Consider the following 22,366-nt stretch of genomic DNA (forward strand, 5'->3'; position numbering starts at 1 on the left):
TTCGGTCGCTAATCTGGCATTATCTTTTCTCGTTTTCAATCTCATTTTCCTAAATATTTTTTTGTGGGTATAATAACAGTTGCACAGAAAATGAAGCATATTGGAAGCATTCTAAACCTTATCCCCAAGCCAAAGGACCACAAAGTCATTACAGAAGAAAGTATTGCAAATTACATAAGTTGTTTGAGTGTTATATAAATGACTTAAGAATGCCAAGTCACTGTATTTAAGCTATCATGATCTGTATAAAGGCAGGACTGTAATACTTGAGGCTGTTGCACGTACTTAAGGTCATGAAATATGCATTGTCGTTAAGTGACTACTGACAAAAATGAATAATTTACTGTAAAACGTGGTAACCTGAAATTTTTATCTTAAGGAACTATTTCTACTTGATCTTTGTTAGTGTAACCTAATGTATTTAGGTTGATTCAGACATGTTATCAAACCAGATGACTTGAATCAAACCAGATTCAGATTTGACCACATGAAGCACATTTTTTTCCCCCTCCAGTGTATGTAAGGGCTAATGCCTAGTCGGACAGTCATTATAACGAAATAAAGTCCCCAACAGGATGATCAAGACTAGGGATTTCCCAATACCTTTTTTTGAGGATGAATATGAGTACCATTACTTACTTTTTTGTACTGTACTTGCCGATACAGAGTCCGATACCTGTTTTTTGTTTTATTTTTTCTGAAATTCCATGTCAACGTTATCATCAAAATGGTGCTTAAATAAATGAATTCATTAAAAAAAAATAACAGAACAATCCAAAATACAACATTGGAATTATATTTTGTCAAATAAAGTGCTGCATAACAGAGCACCATAGATGTGAGATATTGCTTAAAGTTGCTCTCAGTAACTTTTGTCTTTATGTCATCTTGGACTTACACTGACACCTAGTGGCTTGGATGCAGCATCATTTAAAATCAATATTTTTCAGTTTCCGATGCCATTGTAGAAATTTTGTATTCACAGTCAGCCATGATTAATTTAAGCAATGAGTGAAAGTGTCCAATAACAGGACGATTATTGTTACAATTCACGTCTTTTGGAGTAAACATTTTTAAATGAGGAAAAAACTACTGAGTGCAACTTTAAATATAATACAATTACTATTGATTTAGTATTAGTAGTAGTATTACAGTGATTATTACTTAACTATACAGAATAATGATCTATTTCTGTTGTAAATTTTTCCATTTAAATTTAGCATTTATTTTGGCAGCACTTTAATTTTGAAATGTTTCTGTGTTGCTAATACACTTGCTTCTCAGTCCGGAAAAGCCAGTCTCTATGGCTATGTGACTCAAAGTGATTATAAAACCGCAAAAGACTGCTATTAATCAAATAAATATGCAAGCTGTATGTGCCTCAGACTACAAAGTGAATTAGCGCTCTGCTCGGTGTCATCTGCTAAAAACAGAGCATGTGATCCTCGTGCTCAAGCGGTGCTCATGCTCACGCGATGGTGTTTTGTGTGTATGAGTCAAGGAGCTCTAGAAGGTATGAGCACTTTGTGTCTTCATGTCAGCACAACACAAGCTCAACACATTGACAAGCACTCACAAGCATTCATGAGCAGCACATGAAAACTACATATTTATCTCCAGTGATGGGCACAAATACATGAAAATGTATTTCAAATTAAACTGAGGTATTTTGTATTTTTATTGTATTAACATAAAATAACTAATACTGTGTGGAAACAAATGTATCTAAATAAAATAAAGTATATTTTATCTTAGAATTACATGTAAAATTTGCCATTCAATGAAGTAGCATTATTAGGCTGAAATCTATTTGGACCTATTCTGAACGCAAAGAACATTTTGGTGTACAACTGCTTAGATACATTGTTTTCATTTCACCTACCTCTTCAACCAATTAAAGACAATTATATATAAACAGGTACATGATTACAAACTTACGTAGTGCAAAATGCCTAATAGCAGCCATTTCTATACTTATCATTTCTGTTCAGGTTACACTGCATCTGCTTTTTTACTTGTGGCGAACTCTATTAAATAAATCACATGTAATGCAGTGGGTACTTTTCCTGCTATCTAGCAAGGAGTAATGCTTTACACACTTGACTAGCTAGTAAATACACTAGCAATTGCTAACACAAACAACCGATTAGTTAGCAAGACTGACTAGCTAGCACTGATGTCCAGTGCTAGCGCTAACTCTATAAACTCTAAAAAAAAAAAAAAAAAAAACACTTACTCTTGGTCCACGGCCACTCCTCCACCCTCTAATGGACGACAGCCACGTCTCCCCGGGTGGATCGGAGGCGGTCCTCTGGCCCCTGGCGGACGGAATGGCCCGCAGCGTTCTCTGGGAACATAAGGGGTTTCCCCCGTCCCTGACAGTGGTTCTCACACCAAGCGGTCGGCTGGGAGCCCCTCCCCATTCGCGGTTGGTGGTCCTCTCTTGACCCCGCCGCGTTTAGCGTCTGGTAGGGGTCTCCTCCCTGACCGCTCCAGGCGGTCGGCTAGGAGCTCCTTCTCCCCTCGCGGTCGGCGGCCGTTACTCCGCTTCCAGGAGGCCGGGCTCCTCCGTCCTCCGGCAGATGGCCGCGGCTGCTCCGTTGGGGTGGATGGTAGTGGCGACAACTACACTACTGCATATCCCTCCTCCTTCCCGGGTTTTCGGCACCAGTGTAATGGAAAGGAGGAGGTGAGAACCGGCTTGACAATATAAATAATAGTTTTAATATAAAACTGAACCAAAAGACACTAACACACACATATGACGGACAGCTAAATGGTAAATGGTCGGCACTTATATAGCGCCTTTTTAACCTTAACGGTATGCAAAGCACTTTACACTGTCACTCATTCACCCATTCACACACACACTCACACACCAATGGTGGCAGAGCTGCCATGTAAGGTGCTAGCCTGCCATTGGGAGCAACTTGGGGTTCAGTGTCTTGCCCAAGGACACTTTGGCATGTGGAGTCGTGTGGGCCAGGAATCGAACCACCAACCCTGTGACTAGAGGCTGACCCGCTCTACTACCTGAGCCACAGCCGCCCTTCTCCAGCTGCCCATAAACGCTCTCTCTCTCACACACACACACCACCATCCGCTGACGGCCTTTATCCCTCTCGGAGGCTTGATTAGCCTGATAAGGGGCCGGGTGTGTAGAATCACCACCCGGCCCCACCCTCCACCCTCTCACAATTCTCTTTTGATAAACTTACACCTGCAGCACAACTGTTAGTGTTGCAGCATTGTTTATCATTTGGGTTTTTAGGAAATGTCTCTGACAGTCATATTGCTGCTAAATTAATTTTAGAGTGTTGCAGTTTTGTTTACTTACTCGTCATCTTCTGAGCATCTGCCAATGGAATGCTTTATGGTCAGAGATCGGAGCTATCAAGTAGGAATATCCTACATCCGAGTTGAGTGGAATGAAGCATGACTCCATATTTCCTAGCAGAAATGCTAAATGGAGCCTTTCTCTCTGACATCTGCAGCTTGAAATGCATGAAACTTGCCGTTGGGAGGCATGCCTGAACTAGATGATATAGGAAATCAGCAGCCTAATAAAGAGGTTGACTGGCACAAAGCATTTTATGTATTCTGAAAATACAAAATCACCAAACTTAAATGTATTTAAATACAAATGACATTTGATTTTTTCCAAAGACTTTAAAATACAAAGTACAAAATATTTTGTATTTAAAATTCATATTTCAATACATGTATCTGAAATACTGCTCATCATCTCATTAAATTGCAGCTTTTGCAGTTAAACAATGTGATTTTAATTAGTGCGCTGAATGTTTATGTAATGACTTTCCTACATCAGATGGTATTGTTTTTTTGGTATCTGAGCTTTTTTACGAGCACGAGTAGAAGTACATGAGCACAGTATCAGACCCGATTCTGATACCAGTATCGGTATCGGGGCATACCTAATCAAGATCTGTGATCAGGGCAGGTCACGTATCATCCTAAAGGTGTTTTTTGTGTGTGTGTGATATTGACAGCTGACCATACATTATCCAGCTTATTGCATGGCTACTTACCAAATAATTCAATAAATTGGCATAACTTATTCATTTGAGTTTATATACAGTAATTTTATTGTGAGAAGAAAGTGACCACATAGTGATATGAGAGACATAAAACTGGCAGCTTAGGAAATTGGTTGCCAGAGACAACGGTCAAACAATTTACAATGTTTGAACACAAAATGCCTCGATTGACCAGTCAGAATCATATATGGTGTAGAAAGTGAATTTTAACACTCATTTAGGTTTAAAATGTATTTCTAAAACAGCAGGCACACCTATCGATCACCATATTGTCAGGATTTTCTTATTTACTACTCTCAAGGCATTGTAAAATGTTAAATATTATGGAGTTGCTGGCAAGACAGTAGAGAGCCGCTGAAGCAAAGGAATCTGGTACAGGATTTGATTTCAGTGCCAATATTATGTGTAAGGTCATCTCTGCTGTGCGATGATGTTTATGCAAAAGGCCAACAAAACATTGTTTAGTTTTTGTCTGAGTACAGCATGGCACAATACCTCATTATGCTCTCCCTGAATTACCAAAAGCTGGAACATCAGCAATCAGATGAGAGCTGTAACTCTCTCTCGCTCTCTATGTGGATTAGGTGGGTAAGGCTCAGCATGACTCATACATGGCAAAAGCACAAACAGTACATTTCTTCTGCAAACTCACAGTACACCAGCTGATTTTGCGAGGTATATGTGGCTGTTAAAAGCTCTCCTGGGGTGCAGTCACAACTAGCAGGTACAACATTTATAGCAAAGCCAAATTATGCAAACTGTTTTCTACTCATTACTTGCAACCTGTGGAGTGGGCGGGGCCTCTAATAATAGAACAACACATCCAGCACTTAGTGCAAACCTCTGAAGAAGAAATGCGTGTGCTGTGAAGCTTGTGTCTCCAGAAATTATTGCCAATTGGAAAGTAGATCTTCTAAGTTTTCAAACAATATATATATATTTTTGTTGGTCAAGACTGTAGTTATCAATATTTTGATTAAAGGGTTAACAACAGCAGTTAACATGAACTAACAATGAACAATGCTTTTACTGAATTTATTAATCTTTGTTAACGTTAATTTAAACATGTACAGTGCTGTGAAACAGTATTTACCCCATCCTGATTTCTTCTGTTTTTGTGTATATCTCTATACTAAATTGTTTCAAAAATTAAAAGAAAATCAAACAAAGTAAAAGCAATAGGAGTAAACACTAAATTAAGTTTTTAAATGATAATGTTATTTATTGAAGCAAAAAGTTATCCAATACAAACTCGGCCTGTGTGAAAAAGTATTTGCCTTTAATTACTAAATACCCAAATCTATGAAACTGCATTCATAATGGGCTTCAGCTGGACTAGACACACCCAGGACTTATTTCTGCCATCCCTATTCAACCAAATCAACACCTAAATAGAACTTTTTCAGCAGCATGAGGATGGCTAAAAGGCCTCACCCAGAAGCACACTATACCAAGGTTGAAAGACATTACAGAAATTATGAGGAAAAAGTTGATTGAAATACATCAGTTTGGGAAGGATTACAAAGCTATTTCAAAGGCTCTGGGACTCCAAAGAACCTCAGTGATAGCATTATCTCCAAATGTAGAACTTCCAAAATTCCTACAAGATCACAGCGACAACTCATCCAGGAATTCACCCAAAAAGGTCAAGGACAACATCCATGGATCTGCAGGCATCTTTCGCATCAATAAAGGTCAGTATTCATGACTAAATAATCAGACAGACACTGGCCAAAAATATTATCCATAGAAGAGTGGTGTTGCGAAAACCACTGCTAACCCCGAAGAACATTAAGGCTTGTCTGAATTGCCATAGCACACCTTGATGATCCTCAAACCTTTTGGGGGAATGTTCTGTGGACTGATGAGTCGAAAGTGGAACTGGAAGACGGGTCCCATTACATCAGGCTTCAATCAAACATAAAGTTCCACTAAAAGAACATCATACCTATGGTCAAGTATGGTAGTGGAACTGTGCTGGTGTGGAGATGCTTTGCTGCTTCAGGGCAAGGGCAACTTGCAATAATTGAGGGAACATGAATTCTGCTCTCTACCAGAAAATACTAAATGAGAACATCCGGTCATCAGTCTGTGAGGTGAAGCTTAAGCGCAACTGGATTACACAGCTAGACAATGATCCAAAGCATAGGAGTAAATTCACCTCTGAATGGCTGAAAAAAATCTAAATTAAAGTTTTGGAGTGGCATAGTCCTGACTTGAACCCGATTGAGATGCTGTGGCAGGATCTTAAATAGGCAGTTCATGCTCGAAAACCCTCCAATGTGGCTGAACTAAAGCAATTCTGCAAAGAAGAGTGGGCCACAATTCCACCACAGCATGAAAGACTGATCTCCAGTTATCAGAAGTGTTTGGTTGCAGTTGTTGCTGTAACAGGTGGCACAACCACCTATTAAGTTTAAGGGGGCAGTTCATTTTTCCACATGGGTGATGTAGGTGTTGGATAACTTTTTTGCTTCAATGAAAATATATATATATATTTGAAAACTGTATTTTTTGTTTATTCAGGTTGCATTTGTTTTATGTTATAGCTTGTTTGAAGATCTAAAACATTTAAGTATGAAAAATACACAAAAACAGTTGAAATCAGGATGGGGGCAAATATTTTCCACAGCAATGTGGTAGTACAATTTTTAAAATCAAAAGATTTATATGATAACATTTGTTAATGCTCTATGAACTAACAATAAACAATTGTATTTTTATTAACAAACATTAACAAAGATTAATAAATGCCCAAAAAATATATTGTTCGAATCAAATCAAATCACTTTATTGTTCATTGTTAGTTCATGATACCTTACACATTAACTAATGTTAATGATACAATATAACCTTATTGTAAAGTGTTACCTGTTGAATTTGTCTTGTTTTAAGCATATATCTAGCAACATTTAGTGAGGTTTAAGCTTAAACAAGAACAAAATATTATAATAATTTGCCAGTGGGGTAGGAAAATTAACTTAAAGCTAAAGTGAATGGGGCCAGTAAATAAACCTTTTAAAAGTATAGACACATATGTGTTGACATGAATTAGTGTGAAAAAAATCAGCAATTTTCCAGTGCTATGGCGTTTACCAGCATTCATTTTACACATATAGGGATAGTAAACAAATGTATCACCTTAGCACTTATAAAGTTTTCTTCTTCTGACTTTATTTATTTTGAAACCGTGTGTATTTAATGTTTATGGACTGGTCTCATTCACTTCAATTATAAGTAATATACCACACTGTAACCAAGTTTTTTTTTCATCTTTTTTTTTTTTTTTTTACATAAATAAAGTTGAAATAATTATGCTGTCAATTGAGCTTAACTTCTATTAAACCCTTAACATTCATTTTAAAACTAACCTAATGTCAGATTACTGTCTGTTCACCCTCAGAAACAAAAATGTGTACTGGAAAGGTTTACACACTACCTTCATTGAGTCAAACCAGTTCCCATCTCAGTATGGTGTTTATTTTTTCTGTTCATTCTCTAAATGTCTGTGGTAAAGAAAAAAGTGACCGCCTGGTTACTGAATGCTGTGCAGACGACAAACAGGAAGAGCAGCATGCGCACAATGCCTCACCTTTTGGCTCTGATACGTTTCTGTCCCTTATTCACAATGACTGTTTGCATAAATCGATAAGCAACGCTCATGTTCTGTACTCATAGTGTTTGTGCAAGCATGCATGTATTTGTATCAGTTCAGTCCAGTCCTGCACTCTCACTGTCTCACTGTTTCCTTTAGTCACATCAATCAGAAGACCCAGTTTGAGAATCCGGTGCTGGAGGCCAAGAAGAAACTCTCCAGTCCAAGCCAAGACACGTCTCCAGTCAGCCAGCCAATAGCAGCAGCCGTAGGAGCCGCACCGACGCCCTTAAGTAAAACGTTCTTCTTCATTATTCCTCCATACCTGCTTTTTCTACCACCTCTGTTTTCTTTTGTATTACCAGCTTTAAAAAAAACAGTTAAATCTAGATTAAGATGGTTTAAGATGCTCTTTGCTGGTTTAAGTTGGTCTCCCAGCCTGGCCAGCTAAAAAGTGCCCCCAAACCATTCCAAAACTAGTTAACTGACCAGCCTGGCTAGGCTAAGGCTGGTTTTAGATGTTTATTTATTTATTTTTCAATCAAGGTTTTGTCACTTTAATTGTGAGGACTGTGGAGAGGTGACAAGAGGATTGACACTTTTGAAATGACAAAAGCTGAATTTATTACATAAACATTTTTAAATTAGCAAACAATTTTATTTAAAGCAAGTAACACTGCATTTAAGCTGTACATTTTATCAGTACATGCATTCCCTGGGAATCAAACCCATAATCTTTTTTTCCTCTGTGAGATCCACTTATAATGTTAAGAAGGTAATTTCTAGTTCTCCATGACCATTATCAACCTTTTCTTTGATCTTTAGAATTAAACAGTTTGTGTCTTTATGAAGCGTCCCCGTTGCATATGAAATGAGCAAAAGTGCTGAGTTCTGTGCTTTGCGTACATCGACTTGCAGGTTTGTTATCTGGTCAAATTTAGTTTTAAACTGCCTCATCCTTGTTGTGCTCAAACTGTTAATATTATCAGGATATGACCACTTTAAATGTCAGGAGCAGTAATTGTACATGAATAATGATAACAAAACGCAGTAAATACTGGCTCTAAATTGTTGTACTCTAAAATGACAACTTGTACAGCTAATATAAGTGTTGTTAACATGATTAGAAGCAGACAAGTGTGCCTGTAACCTTTTGTGAATGCGATTCTCAAGCTGTAGCTGAAACGGTAATGGATGGCTCTCACTGGAAGCACCTGATCCCAACATTCTGAATCACTCTTCAGACACTCAAGAGAGCACTATTAACTCTAGTGGTGATCTCATAATGTTCATTATGTTTTTTTATGTTATTTGATAGAGTAATGTTTGAGTCAGTTTGACCTCAGTTAAAACACATTCAAAAAAATGAATAAAACAAATACAAAACCTCTTCATTTCATTTATTTATGTTTTACATCTGGGGTCTCTGACAGCCCAAACAGAAGTAATGTGTTTTTCATAGAGGATGATTGAAGCAAGTTTTTGTTTAGATATCATTTGCAGAAGATTTGGAAAAGTCATGTAGTATCATTCTAATACTTTAAAGATATGATTTATTTATTTTTATTATGGCAGCAGCTAATTGATAGATGCTGTTTGCATTAAGTGCAAATAGTGTTAGATACTATTTGCACTCCTAATGTAATACTAACATACAGTATAAGGGCATCACTGCAGTGTGTATATTGTGTTTATTTAGAGTCCCAAAGACACCCTACACCAACCTCTAACTCTAACCTTACCTTACAAAAATTAACCATGGTTTTACTACAGTCACCAAAGTGCAAATTTATTGAACGAGCTAAAGCACCCTGGGTGAAGAATGCCTGTGCTTGTACTACACATGGTGTCTTTTAAAAATGTGTTTGTTGAAAATAAAAATTAACAAAGAGCATCATGTCCAAATCACATCCACATTTAGTTTTAACTAATGCTGTCAGTTGATTAAAATATTGAATTTAAATGAATCCCATAATTTTTATGTAGTTAATATCAATTAATCACAGATTTTGAAAGTGCTGAAATTTGACACTATATATACTTCTTCTTTTCCTGTCAAAATGCATTTATTACCATCTTAGGAAAGAAAACAAAACAAAATGTAACCATATAATAGTTTATAAAAAATTTCCAAACAAAGCCATCCACATTATAAAGATAGAAATGCACTAAAATTAACATTTAAATTTTTTTTTTTTAAAAGTAACATTAAATGTTTCCCAAAGTCTAAGTGGGAGGTTGACTAATTGAAAGATAGTCCCCACATAGGTTGCATATTCATTGCAGTGGGCATAGAATCTCATAAACTCTCATCCTCCACAATATGAATCAGCTGCTAGACTGTGACTATCCACTTTGCTACAGCTATAGTGAAGCCACATTCATGATTCACGTCAGGGCATCGATGTCCGGGTCAAGCGGCACTTTGAGCTCTACATGAAAAGTGCTTGCAGACAAAAACATCTCTTCTGTGTTTTGGTGATTGTTAAGACTTGATGTGCTTCTGTGGTAATTAAAATGCTTTTACACAGGTTGAAAATACTTGATTTCTATCACAAGTCCCATCTGGGCTTTTTTTGTACATCAAATACCGTTAAGAGCTCCTTTTCCCATCATTTGAGCACTGACACAGGAGCATGCGTGTGTGCGCGTGTGTGTGTGTGCGTGTGTGTGTTTTGCTTGCAAAACTTTTCTGTGTAAAGCTTATTTTCCATGATGATGTGATACTGTAAACATTAAAATCCTAAAACATCCTAAAACAACTATAAAAATGGTGAATTAAACAACTTTAAATCTCAAATAATACTCAAGTTTTAACAGAAGTATTCGTTTAAGTGTTTTTATAAAAAAAATAAGCTGCACTTTTCTGCTTTTAAACCTTCCAAAAATCTGCCCCATTCACTTCCATCGTAAGTGCTTCACTGTAACCACGATTGTTGCTTCTTTTCTCTTATTTTTTAAAGGAGACATTTCGAAATAAATTTTAGTGCTAATCAACATATGCCACAAATGCTGTTGATTATGCTTAACTTGTATTGAACCTAGAATGTTCCTTTCTCTCTCTCTCTCTCTCTCTCTCTCTCTCTCTCTCTCTCTCTCTCTCTCTCTCTATCTATCTATCTATCTATCTTTCTATCTCTGTGCTTATTTCTTGTTTTCAATAGGTTGTAAGTGTCAGTTTAAACCATCTGCCCTTAAAGCTACCAAAAGTCAAAGATATCTCTGATATATACACACATGCCCTGCATCCAAATTCACACAATATCCATCCTAGTGTGAGAAATTAGAATAAGCGTGTCCTACATCATACATAGAAAATAATGTGAAAAATGTGCCTGGAAGATAAAGACATTATGTATGCATTCCCATTCATGCATTCTACAGTATTTCAGCTAATATTTCCTACAACTGACTTTTTAAGTTGAAGAAAAGAAAACTTGCTCCCAAAAAATGTTGTGCGTATTTAATGCTTTTAACTAAATAAATAAAACAGTCTCTATAATATAATAAACAGGCCTCTATAATATAATGAAAAATTTTGTTTTATTTATACTGTAAGTTCCTTGCAAAACATGTTATTTTCATTTCGGCACATAGTCCTTCATCAAGGTTAACCCGGCTTGTGTGCTGAAGCTCATCTGTTTTATTTCAATACATTTGAAATATGCAAGAGTTGCTGGATTTATCCCCTTTATTAGTACTTTGTTCTATCCATGCACCTTGTTTGTTGCCAGACTCATTACCCAGAAAAAAATATGTTATTTTCTCAGAATACACAGCTATTTTTGAACTACAGGCAGAGGCTAACTGCAAAACATAAACAGCTAAACCCTGACTCATTGAGTAAGTTACATACTTATTGTGCATAGTATTAGTAAGAATTGGGAAGCAGCTATACACAAATTTGGCAGAGGACACTGGTAACAGCTGAGTTTAAGACTGATTTTATCCTTTAGAACTACAATTACTTGCCGTTAGAGAGAGATGGTGCTCTGAACGGTTCTGCTTTGTCATCCCCTCCTCCTGTCAACACTATCCAACTTTCTGTCCTGGGATTGTTTCCAGTTTGACCTGAATGTTTGCAATGGCTTCTGTTGGATGTTATATTTGGTGTGCTGAACACATGACTGAGCTCAGTTTCAGATTGATGAAGGTTAAACCGGTGAGAAGCAGGACTCTATGGACTGTTTGTTCTGTAGACTCACAGAGCATCTCTGTCTCTTATGTCTTCTTGTGTCCTCTGAGCACTGATTTTGTCCTCTTGTCCCCATTGGAAAGCTGGCAGTGGATCTCATTTTTGAAAGCACACACTGCCCCCTGGCCAAGAAAGTTTAATGAGTGGATGGCGATTGCCCATCTGAGAATACGACATGGATGAGTGCGCTATTTTACTTTACTGATCTAATCAAGTTCCTTTAGGCATACACAAAGTTTAACTTTTGTTCTGGGGAGCTTATCATTTACTCACCCTCATGTTGTGACAAACCCAAATAACTTTCTTTCATTTGTGATTGGATGATTGGTTCGAAGCCATTGTAAATTTATTAGAAGCATACACCTGTGACCCGACATTTGATATTAATGGTCCAAGTTACTACATTGCTTGGCAGCCTACAGTTGAAATAACAAACTGTTTACTTCATTGAAAATGTTTTAATTCAGATTAATATAAAAAAATTATATAATTTATTGAACATAAAAAACAACTTTTGTCATATTGCTGTTGCCACTGTTGTATAAAACTTATAAGACACAAGTCTGTGCATTACATACATTATTTTTTTAAATCAATATTTTGTATTGATTCCTACATTAAATAAAGAAGTGCAAAACATATATACATGGAATCAACATTTAAACCCCACAACCACCCCTCCCAATCCCCAACACCACCATGACCCCCAACAAACATCCCTGTGGTCATATATGAGTATATACACACAAAAAAAATTATTAAATCGAAACAATCAAATCTGTGTTACCCCTTCTTTCAAATGGCACCTCTTCAAAAGCAGCCACCCTCCCCATCCCCATGCACCTCTCCAACCCCTCAAAATAATCTCTGTGTGTCTATTCCCCACATCTATGACTGCCAAATCGCCCAAAACACAGATTCTTGGGCAAACAAAACCCGAGTGCCCAACATGTCTCACACAAAACTCTGAACCCTCAACCAAAACTCCTGGATCTCAACACATATACAATCTAGAGGGGGTCTAATAAAATCTATGTAAAATCTTGAATTGCATAAGGCGCACCGTTGCATCTCTAGATGAAGACTTGACATTTTTTTTAATCCTAGCCCAAGTTTAAATCTTTCTCCCATAATCTCTTGATAGAATTTAAAGCTCCATCCCCCAGACTCTGAATTAGCAGGGAGTAATACACTGATGCATCATGACTTTTTCCAAAAGCAGTAATCACCATTCCCAGATTATCTGCCGCTTTGGGGGGGTATGCTACTCTCAAAAATAGTACTGAGCAGGTGGCACAACTGTAATTACCTATAAAACTGAGATATGGGAATCAAATGCTGAACCAAACTCCACTCTCATATAGATCATAGTGTATTAACCCCCCTCACAATCCACTCTGACCAGCAGAAAGGGGACATAATAATACATTTTGTAAAAAAATCGTAAAAAATATGTGCCATACCTCCCGCCACCACTCCTGGAAAATCATCCTCCTTTGTTATCGGTTGCTAATGGTTCCAGGGTAAGACAGAACAATAATGGGGAAAGAGGGCAACCCTGAAGGGTGCCCCTATCCACAGTAAAATAATCTGAAATTAATCAATTTGTTTGTACCAGATGTCTATAAAGTAACTTAATCCATCCAATAAAAGTGTTCCTGAACCTAAATATTTCAAAATTCTTAAAAAGATAATACCATTCTACCATATTAAATGCCTTTTCGATGTCAAGTGAAATGGCAGCAACCGGAGTCTGATCATTTGCCACTGACCACTTGATATTGATGAAACACCTAATGTTATCAGAAGAGATTACCCAGAATTTTTGATAATATTTTAACGTCTAGCTGGATCAGGGAAATTGGACGGTAACGCTTACACTCGCTTTGATCTCTGTCCTTTATAAGGATCAGACTGATCCAGGCTTGTGTCATGGTTGCCGGAAGCTTTCCATTTTTTAATGATTCTGTATAATTTCTAACAAAAGTCAGTCAGTTCCATAGTATAAGATCTAAAAACAATTCAGCGGTAAAGCCATCTGGCCCTTGAGACTTGCCTTTAGGCAGGGCCTTAATTACCTTACCAAGCTCCTCCAAGGTTATCTCAGAATCAAGAGAATTTGTTTGCTCAGCCGTCAGTTTAGGAAGTTCTAATGGTTCCACAAAGTTTCTAATATCCTCATCAGTGGACAAAGATGGGAAACTATAGAGATCACGATAGAATTTTTTAAAAGCATTATTAATATCAACGTTATTGATATTGCTTCAACATAATGTAAGCATCTACTTTTTTAGGAGAGCATTCAGAAACTATAGTCATAACTACAACATTTTACCCTAACAATGATAATATTGACCATTGCAATGCATTTTATTTGTTTTATTTACACAAGCAATGATAAAAATAATTTTAGCTCCAGCCGTTGGTGTGGCAGTGACCATACACATAGTGTATGCAAAGCTCATATTACACCTTTAATTACTCTCTGACATTTAATAATTAGCTCACCCTGAGAGTGACAGTGGTTCTTTATGCATGACAAGCATAACAAAGTGGACATAAACATCAGCCCTACCCCGTTTTCCTGAATTCCCTCAGCAACCAACTGAGAAAGCAGCACTAAAGGCAATGAGATATGGGAATAAATCAAGTATGCATGTACCATCACAGTACTCTGCACTTGTAAAACAACTGACTCGCGTGTACCCATGTGCAGGTGGTGTGCAGTTCAAATGTTGTCATGTTATTACAATAAAAATCATCCTTTTCAGAGGGCGAGTCCAACTCATCAATGTGGTTATTATGCAAATCCAATCCCCAAGACACATGGTGAGATATCCATCGCTGCTCTCCTAATGATATTGATGTGGCCTCATCTGATGCTGTTGGCACTCTCAGATGAGGCAAGAATAAATCATACTGCTGCACTTTTTCAGTCATAAATTACTGTAATTAGCATACAAGCTCCCATTTACAGCTGATCCAGAGTCAGTGTTGAACATCTTTATCTGTAGGAAAACAATTAGAATCAAAAGATAAAGGCTGATATGATACCACAGTGGTATGATGTTGTTCCCTCCCTTAACCCATGCGTAAAAATACAATTACCCTTTATGGAGAGTTTCCTCTGTTATAAAGGTTCACTGAAAGACTGAGAATGTAGCCATCCTTTGATGACCAGCCAATGATCTCACTATAAAAACAGCTTGATAACTATAAAAAGTAATTATTCCTAGTGAATATATAAACATACAGAAAGGCTTCTGTGAGGGTTACATTTAGGGATGGGGTTAGGGGAAAATATATAATAAATTCAGTGTGAAAACAACTGAAGTCAACCTCGATAGAAAAGAAAATATATGTGATTGTGTGTTTATGAACTTAAGCCTTTTTAGCTCAGATGGGCTCACTGACGTGAGAATAAAAAATTATCAAAATACATTATTTATAACTACAGTCTTGACCAACACAAAATTTAACTTAAGTTTAGTTAAATTTAACTTTAAATAAGCTCTACTTTACAAAGCATGTAGGCATTATGACCAAAACTAAACAAGTGCATTGAAATTTGTGTGACATTTGCTTTTGAAACAAGTGTTATGTTTTGATAATTTATTAGAATGGTTGAACTGTATATATTATTGTAATCAGTAAATACATGAAACTCATCAAATAGTTATGTGACATATGTTGTTGGAAATCTCTCAAAGAGTACAATACATGCAGCCTATTTTTTTTACTCAGACAAATATATAGTAAGTCACAGCTAATTATACAATGATCAGCCACAACATTAAAGCCAATATCCTAATATTGTCTAGATCTTACTTGTGCCGCCAAAACAGTGCCAGCCCACATCTCAGAATATTATTCTGAGATGCTATTCTTCTCACCATAATTGTACAGAGTGGTTATCGGAGTTACCATAGACTGTCAGTTCGAACAAGTCTGGCCATTCTCTGTTGACCTTTCTCATCGACAAGCCATTTCCTTCCACAAAACTCACTGGATGTTTTTTGTTTTTGGCACATTCTGAATAAATTCCTGAGAATGTTGTGTTTGAAAATTCCAGGAGATCAGCAGCTACAGAAATACTGAAACCAGCCCATCTGACACCAACAATCATCCATTCGATTATCTAATCAGCCAATAATGTGGCAGTAGAGCGGTGCATAAAATCATGTAAAATCAACACCTTGTTGATGAGAGAAGTCAACTGAGAATGGCTAGACTGGTTTGAACTGACAAAGTCTATGGTAACTCAGATAACCACTTCGTACAATTATTGTGAGAAGAATAGCATCTCAGAATTTGGCGGCATGAGGCTGATTTGGCACAATAATGTTGTGGCTGATTGGTGTATGTCTTTGATATACATGTTTCATATGAACAGGTGTGTCTCATATGCAGTGTTATAACTTACAACTTATATAAAAAAAATAAACAGAATATAAAATATCACATGCAGTTACTTAAAAGTATCTTTAAAACGAGCCCACACACAAAGTAATCGGATACGTAGATCATTAGATAACCCACACGGAATGCTAAACCAATCTTTTTGGGTTCAGATTGCTCCAACCAGTGGTGAAAGTCCTCCAAATTTGGGCAGAGAGTCATGTGATCAATCAATTTAAGTAAGTTTGGCCACCAGGAGATGGTGCCAAGTACATGACACAGACTCAATGATGACTCAAATGACACAGAATGAAACTCATTCTGTGAAATCTAATTTCTAAAATCATGTCTGCATGCTATGAAAACCTTAGTCATTGTGTTTGCATGTGTAATTTGTTCTTATGTACAATTATAATGTTTTATTTGTTTGGAGAGGCTTTTTTTTCCTCAGAGCCACCTTATTACACCCTGAGGTATATAATGTCAAATTTTTGGGCTCAAGTTTTATGAGAGTCTCATAATATATCGTAATCAATATATTACAAAAAAATTTTTGTATTCTTCATATTAAAAGGTACCTATGAAATCAATATCCACTCAAACTCCCTAATAAACTACCTTAGATCTCTGACACAATCACATCTCCTCAATTTGTGATGTCCTTCCAATAATTATCAGGTGTAATCCAATATGTTTTACACTGCATGATACTGCCTGACATAGAACGGCCAAAAAATGTAATTACTGCTAGTTAATTACTACGTAGCATTCTTAAAAAAAAATTTTTATTTCAGTGCAGTATTTTAAGTTTATTTATAGCGGTTCAACATGGCAACATAATTTATACAGCTTGAAAATTTGATCTGGATGTGCTCGCTAACCCCACAAATTAGTTTCTGAAAAAAATAGGATCATTATTGCCTCATCAGGGAACATTTTATCAGATGAAAACATTGTCACCAAATATTACTAGGGCATTTGTGTAGTGTTTATTAATTAGCAGAGTTCTTCACCAGAACACTCTCATAAATATGCTGGTGTGGTTGTAAATTGCGAATTGTAATTTAAACAGAGAGTAATGAATGGACTGTGATGATTAATTGAAGTGGATGTGGATCCAATCCAACAATCATTTGCTCATTTAGTAATACATGTTTTTCTCTCTCTGTCTCTCTCTCTGTCTCTCTGTCTCTCTCTCTGTCTCTCTGTGTGTGTGTGTGTGTGTGTGCACGCGTGTGTGTGCACGCGTGTGTGTGTGTGTGTGTGTGTGTGTGTGTGTGTGTGTGTGTGTGTGTGTGTGTGTGTGTGTGTGTGTGTGTGTGTGCATTATTGAATATAAATGACTAATGGAATCCAGGCGTCCTACTGAGACTGCTTTCTGAGTCATCCTTTTTTGTAGTTTTCTCTCTCCCACAGTTCCAACTCGTTTTATTCATAGTCTGTTTTTATTATTGTTTCAGCAGTGCAATAATAAAATTAAAAGGAAACGTAACTAATTTTGACACAACTTCACATCTTGGGCTGGTCAGGATGCTCAAATAAACAAAGCAATGTTTTAAAGGTGCCACAGTGATTGCAGTTTGCAGGAAGATTAACATGCAAGTGGCTTAAGTTTTCGCAGTATTTGAAACTGGGATAGGTGAAAGGTACAGATGCACTTTTTTTTTCATACACCATCAGGCAATCCATCATGTGAAATCACTCAACTTACCTCAGACTGACTTCTAAGAATGAAAATACATGTGTTGTACTTCTCACAATATCCACCACAAGGCTGCTCACGCTCCTCTGTCTAGTTAGTGGCAGGTCGCCTGCTGCGTGCGTCTTTTGTGGGTGCGTCATACAGTATCTCAAGCGCATTTTAATTTATTACCTTGTTAGAAATGTATTCGAAAATATTAAATATAAAGGCTACATTTCGCTCTGATAAGAAATGCTGGACTGCAAAGGTGACAAAGTGAGACTGATTCTAATACGTGTGTTTCCAAAGCGTGGGCTGCTATATGCGTTTATTGCAGGGAGGCCACGAGTTCCTTGAAAAATTGTATTGGGTTACTATAAAAGATTATGTAAATTTCAATGTGTAGAGCAAATACATTGTTGTTTTAAATCATGTTTAATATGGATACGCATTGTTAATTTCACTGCAAAGAGCTTTTGTAACGCTTGTCTTATTTCATAAATAAAAAAGTCTGGTGTAATGTAAAAAATATTATGGATAGTTGATTATAAACACGGACTCTTCCCTGATATCTTAGAGGGTTGTTGGATTATTATATTTGAGAACCTCTGGATTTGTATTTGCCTAATCATTCACAATTATTTATGGGAGTAGCACATAGTTAATTCCCTCATTTAATATGTTAAGCACAAAGTGTTGAATGTTATTATTTTGATTTTCAAATATTTTTGCTTGGAATTAAATATTTTAAAATGATTAATTTCAAACAATGTTGATTTGTTTTATGGCTCACAAATAGGCAGAGTGTGTGGCTGGTCAAGGTTGATGGGCATGATGTGTGAATTAATACATAATCTTAATTGTCATTCCGGGAAAATGCTGGATCATAACTGCTGGTCAAGGATCAGCTACCCCTCCTCAAATTCAAACCTTAATAACTAGTAAGAAGTGAAGGCTTCTCTGTGACTGGACAAATTCATCTTCAAATAATGGTTTCGCCAAGTGCGGTGTCAGTGTGATTTTTGACCCGGAGAATGCATTCATTTATGAAATTATTCAAAATTTAACAACATATATTAAATAGTGCAGTTCTTATGTCAGAAGTTGGAATCCAAGTGTTTAGCACACTTAACTTTTAATGCTATTTCCAATGAACAGAGTCTGGGTTTATGATTAGGACAGACAGAGCCTGATTTGTGGAAACTGGTGGCGCATTTGGTGGCATTTGATTTGCGTCTTACTCCCTCATTTCCTTGGGTAATAATAGGCAACAGATGTTCAACTTTTGGAACTTGGCCTACAGTATTTGCATTATAAAATAAAGAGTCGCAATGTTAAAACGACCGATTGCGGAGCAGAATATATGTATGCTATTCACAAACCTTGAAGGAAAAGCATGCAATATTATTTCAATATCTACAACTGTTTATCTCATGCACACTTTTTAACCTGGCTGGCAGAACTAGTTATTGTAGCAAACTTGAATAAAAGAGGGGCTTGGCAGCTACAGTAATCATGCGTGTGGAGGATCAGCTGTCTATGATCATATTGTAGAATAGATTATTATTTTTATATCTGAAACCTCTCGGGCAGTGAATTATTTCAGAATATCCAAGCAAACTACATGTAAAAGATATAGGCCAAAGTATTTTGAAATGGAGGACATCGATATTTCTTTTTATGCAAATATTAACTTTTTTTTTGTTGTTGTGCTTGGCAAAGTAAACCTGTGTTAAAATATTTGGGATATTTCAAATATTTATTTTTTTATTTTTTCCACCAGGCATGTCAGACAATGTAACTTGTGTTATGTTGCTTGCTTGGATGTTAAGCATAGAGTTTTGTATGATATAATTATACAATTAGAGTTTGTTTTAATATTTTTATTGGAATTAAATATTTTATAGTGATTCATTTTAAACCTAGTTGATTTGTTTTATGAATTAATTAAAGGACAAACACTGGCTTGTAACTTCCCCACCTCAAATTCAAACAATAATATGTAGTGAGAGGCTGTGGACAAATTTATCTTGCATCGCTTAAATGGTTTCGGCCGATCGGTCCATGCGATCATGGATGTGGAGAATGTCTTTATTTAATATTTGTTGTAAAATGTGAAATTATTTAATAAATGGTGCAATTGTGGGTTGACTGTCTCAGAAGCGGAGGTAACTGAGATTAGAGAGGAGAGAGAGAAAAACAAAAACATACTCGCCGATTCTCTGATACGCCGTAGCCTGGTCCTCAGTCACCCCTCCACCCTCTAGTGGATGACAGCCGCTCCTCCCCGGGTGAATTGGAGGCAGTCATCCAGCCCCTGGTGGACCCACCGAGTTTTGGTGAATGGTAGGGGTCTCCTCCGCCCCTGGCAAAATTTCTCCCACTCCAGACGGTCGGCAGTTAGCCCCTCCCCGCATGCAGATGGTGGCCTTCTCTTTGACCCTGCCACATTTTTGCGGTCGGTAGGGGTCTCCTTCGCCCCAGGCAGATGGCCGCGGTTGCTCCTTTGGGGTGGATGGTAGTGGTGAGGACTCTACTACGGCGCATCCCACCTCCTTCCCAGGCTTCGGCACCAATGTAACGGGGTAAAAGGGAAAGGAGGTGAAAACCGGATGATGCATCAAAGTAATATTTAATTAAACAAAAAGACATAAACACAAATGCATACAGGGCAGCTGCCTGTAGCTCTCTCGCTATCCCTCTCGTCGGCTTGATTAGCCTGACTAGGGGCCGGGCGTGCGTCATCACAGCCCGGCCCTGCCCTCCTCCTTGCCACAAAAGGAAAGTGTGATAAAATGTGTTTTCTTCCTGATCATTGTTTTGAGTAGCAATAAAGACACATCAAGCGTTTTATGAATGCCCTGGTCTGAATATCATTTGAACTCCATAAACCGGAGCGTAATAAAATCGAGCATTATGTAATGCACATATTTAAGCATCAATATAATCAGAATGTGCATACTAAATAAAATTGCTTTAAGTAACTGAATCATTAGTGGTTTATCGATATGTGCACAGTATATACACACAATTAAAATGGCTTGTCCAGGTTTTTTCAGCTTCCTGCTGCATTACGGTTGCGAGAGAGATTCACAGATCACCGGCCAAGCACAAGCCGTGCATCAGCTTAGGCATGAGAAAGGACCGGTGAACAATTAGTATAGCCTAACGAAATGGTATGTATCAAAATGAAGCGTGCAAAAATGTTGTAATTTTATACTCTTAGTCAGTGATATGAAGTCAACAATAGTGTATTGCCATTGCTGATCAATATTGCTTGCTGTGCATTTTTTGAAACTGGCTAAGGTGGTCCCATGTGAGAAATGAACTCGCTCACTAAACGGTTAGCAATCGGAGTTGGTTCAAAGAATGAAACACGACTGCCCTCTACTGTTCATGTCTCTTCTGTACAGCCTAATGTCATGTTACACCTCACTCAATGTCACTCAAAGGCTGCTATATAGTTCACCCAAAAATGAAAATTATTTTACTCTCATGCCATCCCAGGTGTGTATGACTTTCATTTTTAGAACAATATCTCAGCTCTGTAGGTTCATACAATGCAAGTGGATGGTGATCATCACTTTAAAGCTCCAAAAAGCACAGACAATCATAATAAAATGAATCCATACAACTCCAGTGGTTATATTAATGTCTTCTAAAGCGATACGAGAGCTTTGGAGACCACATCAACAAGTGGACTCAGTTCACGTAACATAAGCACACTGGCATTTTCAAATGAAAGCAAATTCAATTAATTTTTGTGTTCTGCTGTAGAAAGAAAGTCATACACATCTGGGATGGCATGAGGGTGAGTACATTTTGAGAGAATTTTTGGGTGAAATATCCCAGTAACATTGAAAAATGTCATCTTTAACAAGCACACAATTTTGTGTGTCTCAATTAACATAATATATTCCCCTGTTTGTTTAGATGAAGCTGGTTTGAGGGGATTCACACGGGACCCGTCTCAGCTACAGGGGGCGATCTTGCGCACTACCCTTAAAAAGAGTCCCCAGGGCTTTGGTTTCACCATCATCGGTGGAGACAGACCAGACGAATTCCTGCAGGTCAAGAATGTCCTGAGAGATGGACCTGCTGCACAGGATAACAAAATCGCTTCAGGTAAAATACGCTTGGCTCCTTTTCATTTATTCTGAGGCAACCTGAGCTTATTTTATGAATACTGATGCATTATTCGTCAAGCTGTCACATAATTAATTAGATCTAAGTACCCTTTCCCACATTAACACCCGGCCTCATTCATGTTTATCCCTGCAGTCTTGAATGGTACGATATGTGATTCATTGTGAGACGCATTTCTTGGCTAGATTCCATTATTTTGAGCATTGCCGTGCTGCCAGATCACCAGTAAATAATCTTCTAAATGTACAGAAAACTTGATTGCATACATGGTGCTACAATAAATTTGAATTAGT

At 37.3% G+C, this 22,366-nt stretch overlaps 1 protein-coding gene across 2 annotated transcripts in view; it reads left to right on the plus strand.

Moving 5' to 3' along the window:
* Positions 1 to 22,366, plus strand: part of LOC127618829 (membrane-associated guanylate kinase, WW and PDZ domain-containing protein 3-like) — a 214,547-nt gene that overhangs the window by 163,870 nt on the left and 28,311 nt on the right. For both annotated transcript variants that reach the window (XM_052091470.1, XM_052091471.1), the window contains 2 exons: positions 7,813 to 7,946; positions 21,861 to 22,052. In XM_052091470.1, coding sequence (XP_051947430.1) covers positions 7,813 to 7,946; positions 21,861 to 22,052 — 326 coding nt within the window. The remainder of the gene's footprint in view (positions 1 to 7,812; positions 7,947 to 21,860; positions 22,053 to 22,366) is intronic.

This window comes from Xyrauchen texanus, chromosome 25 (assembly GCF_025860055.1).
Source record: "Xyrauchen texanus isolate HMW12.3.18 chromosome 25, RBS_HiC_50CHRs, whole genome shotgun sequence".
Classification (NCBI taxonomy): Eukaryota; Metazoa; Chordata; class Actinopteri; order Cypriniformes; family Catostomidae; genus Xyrauchen; species Xyrauchen texanus.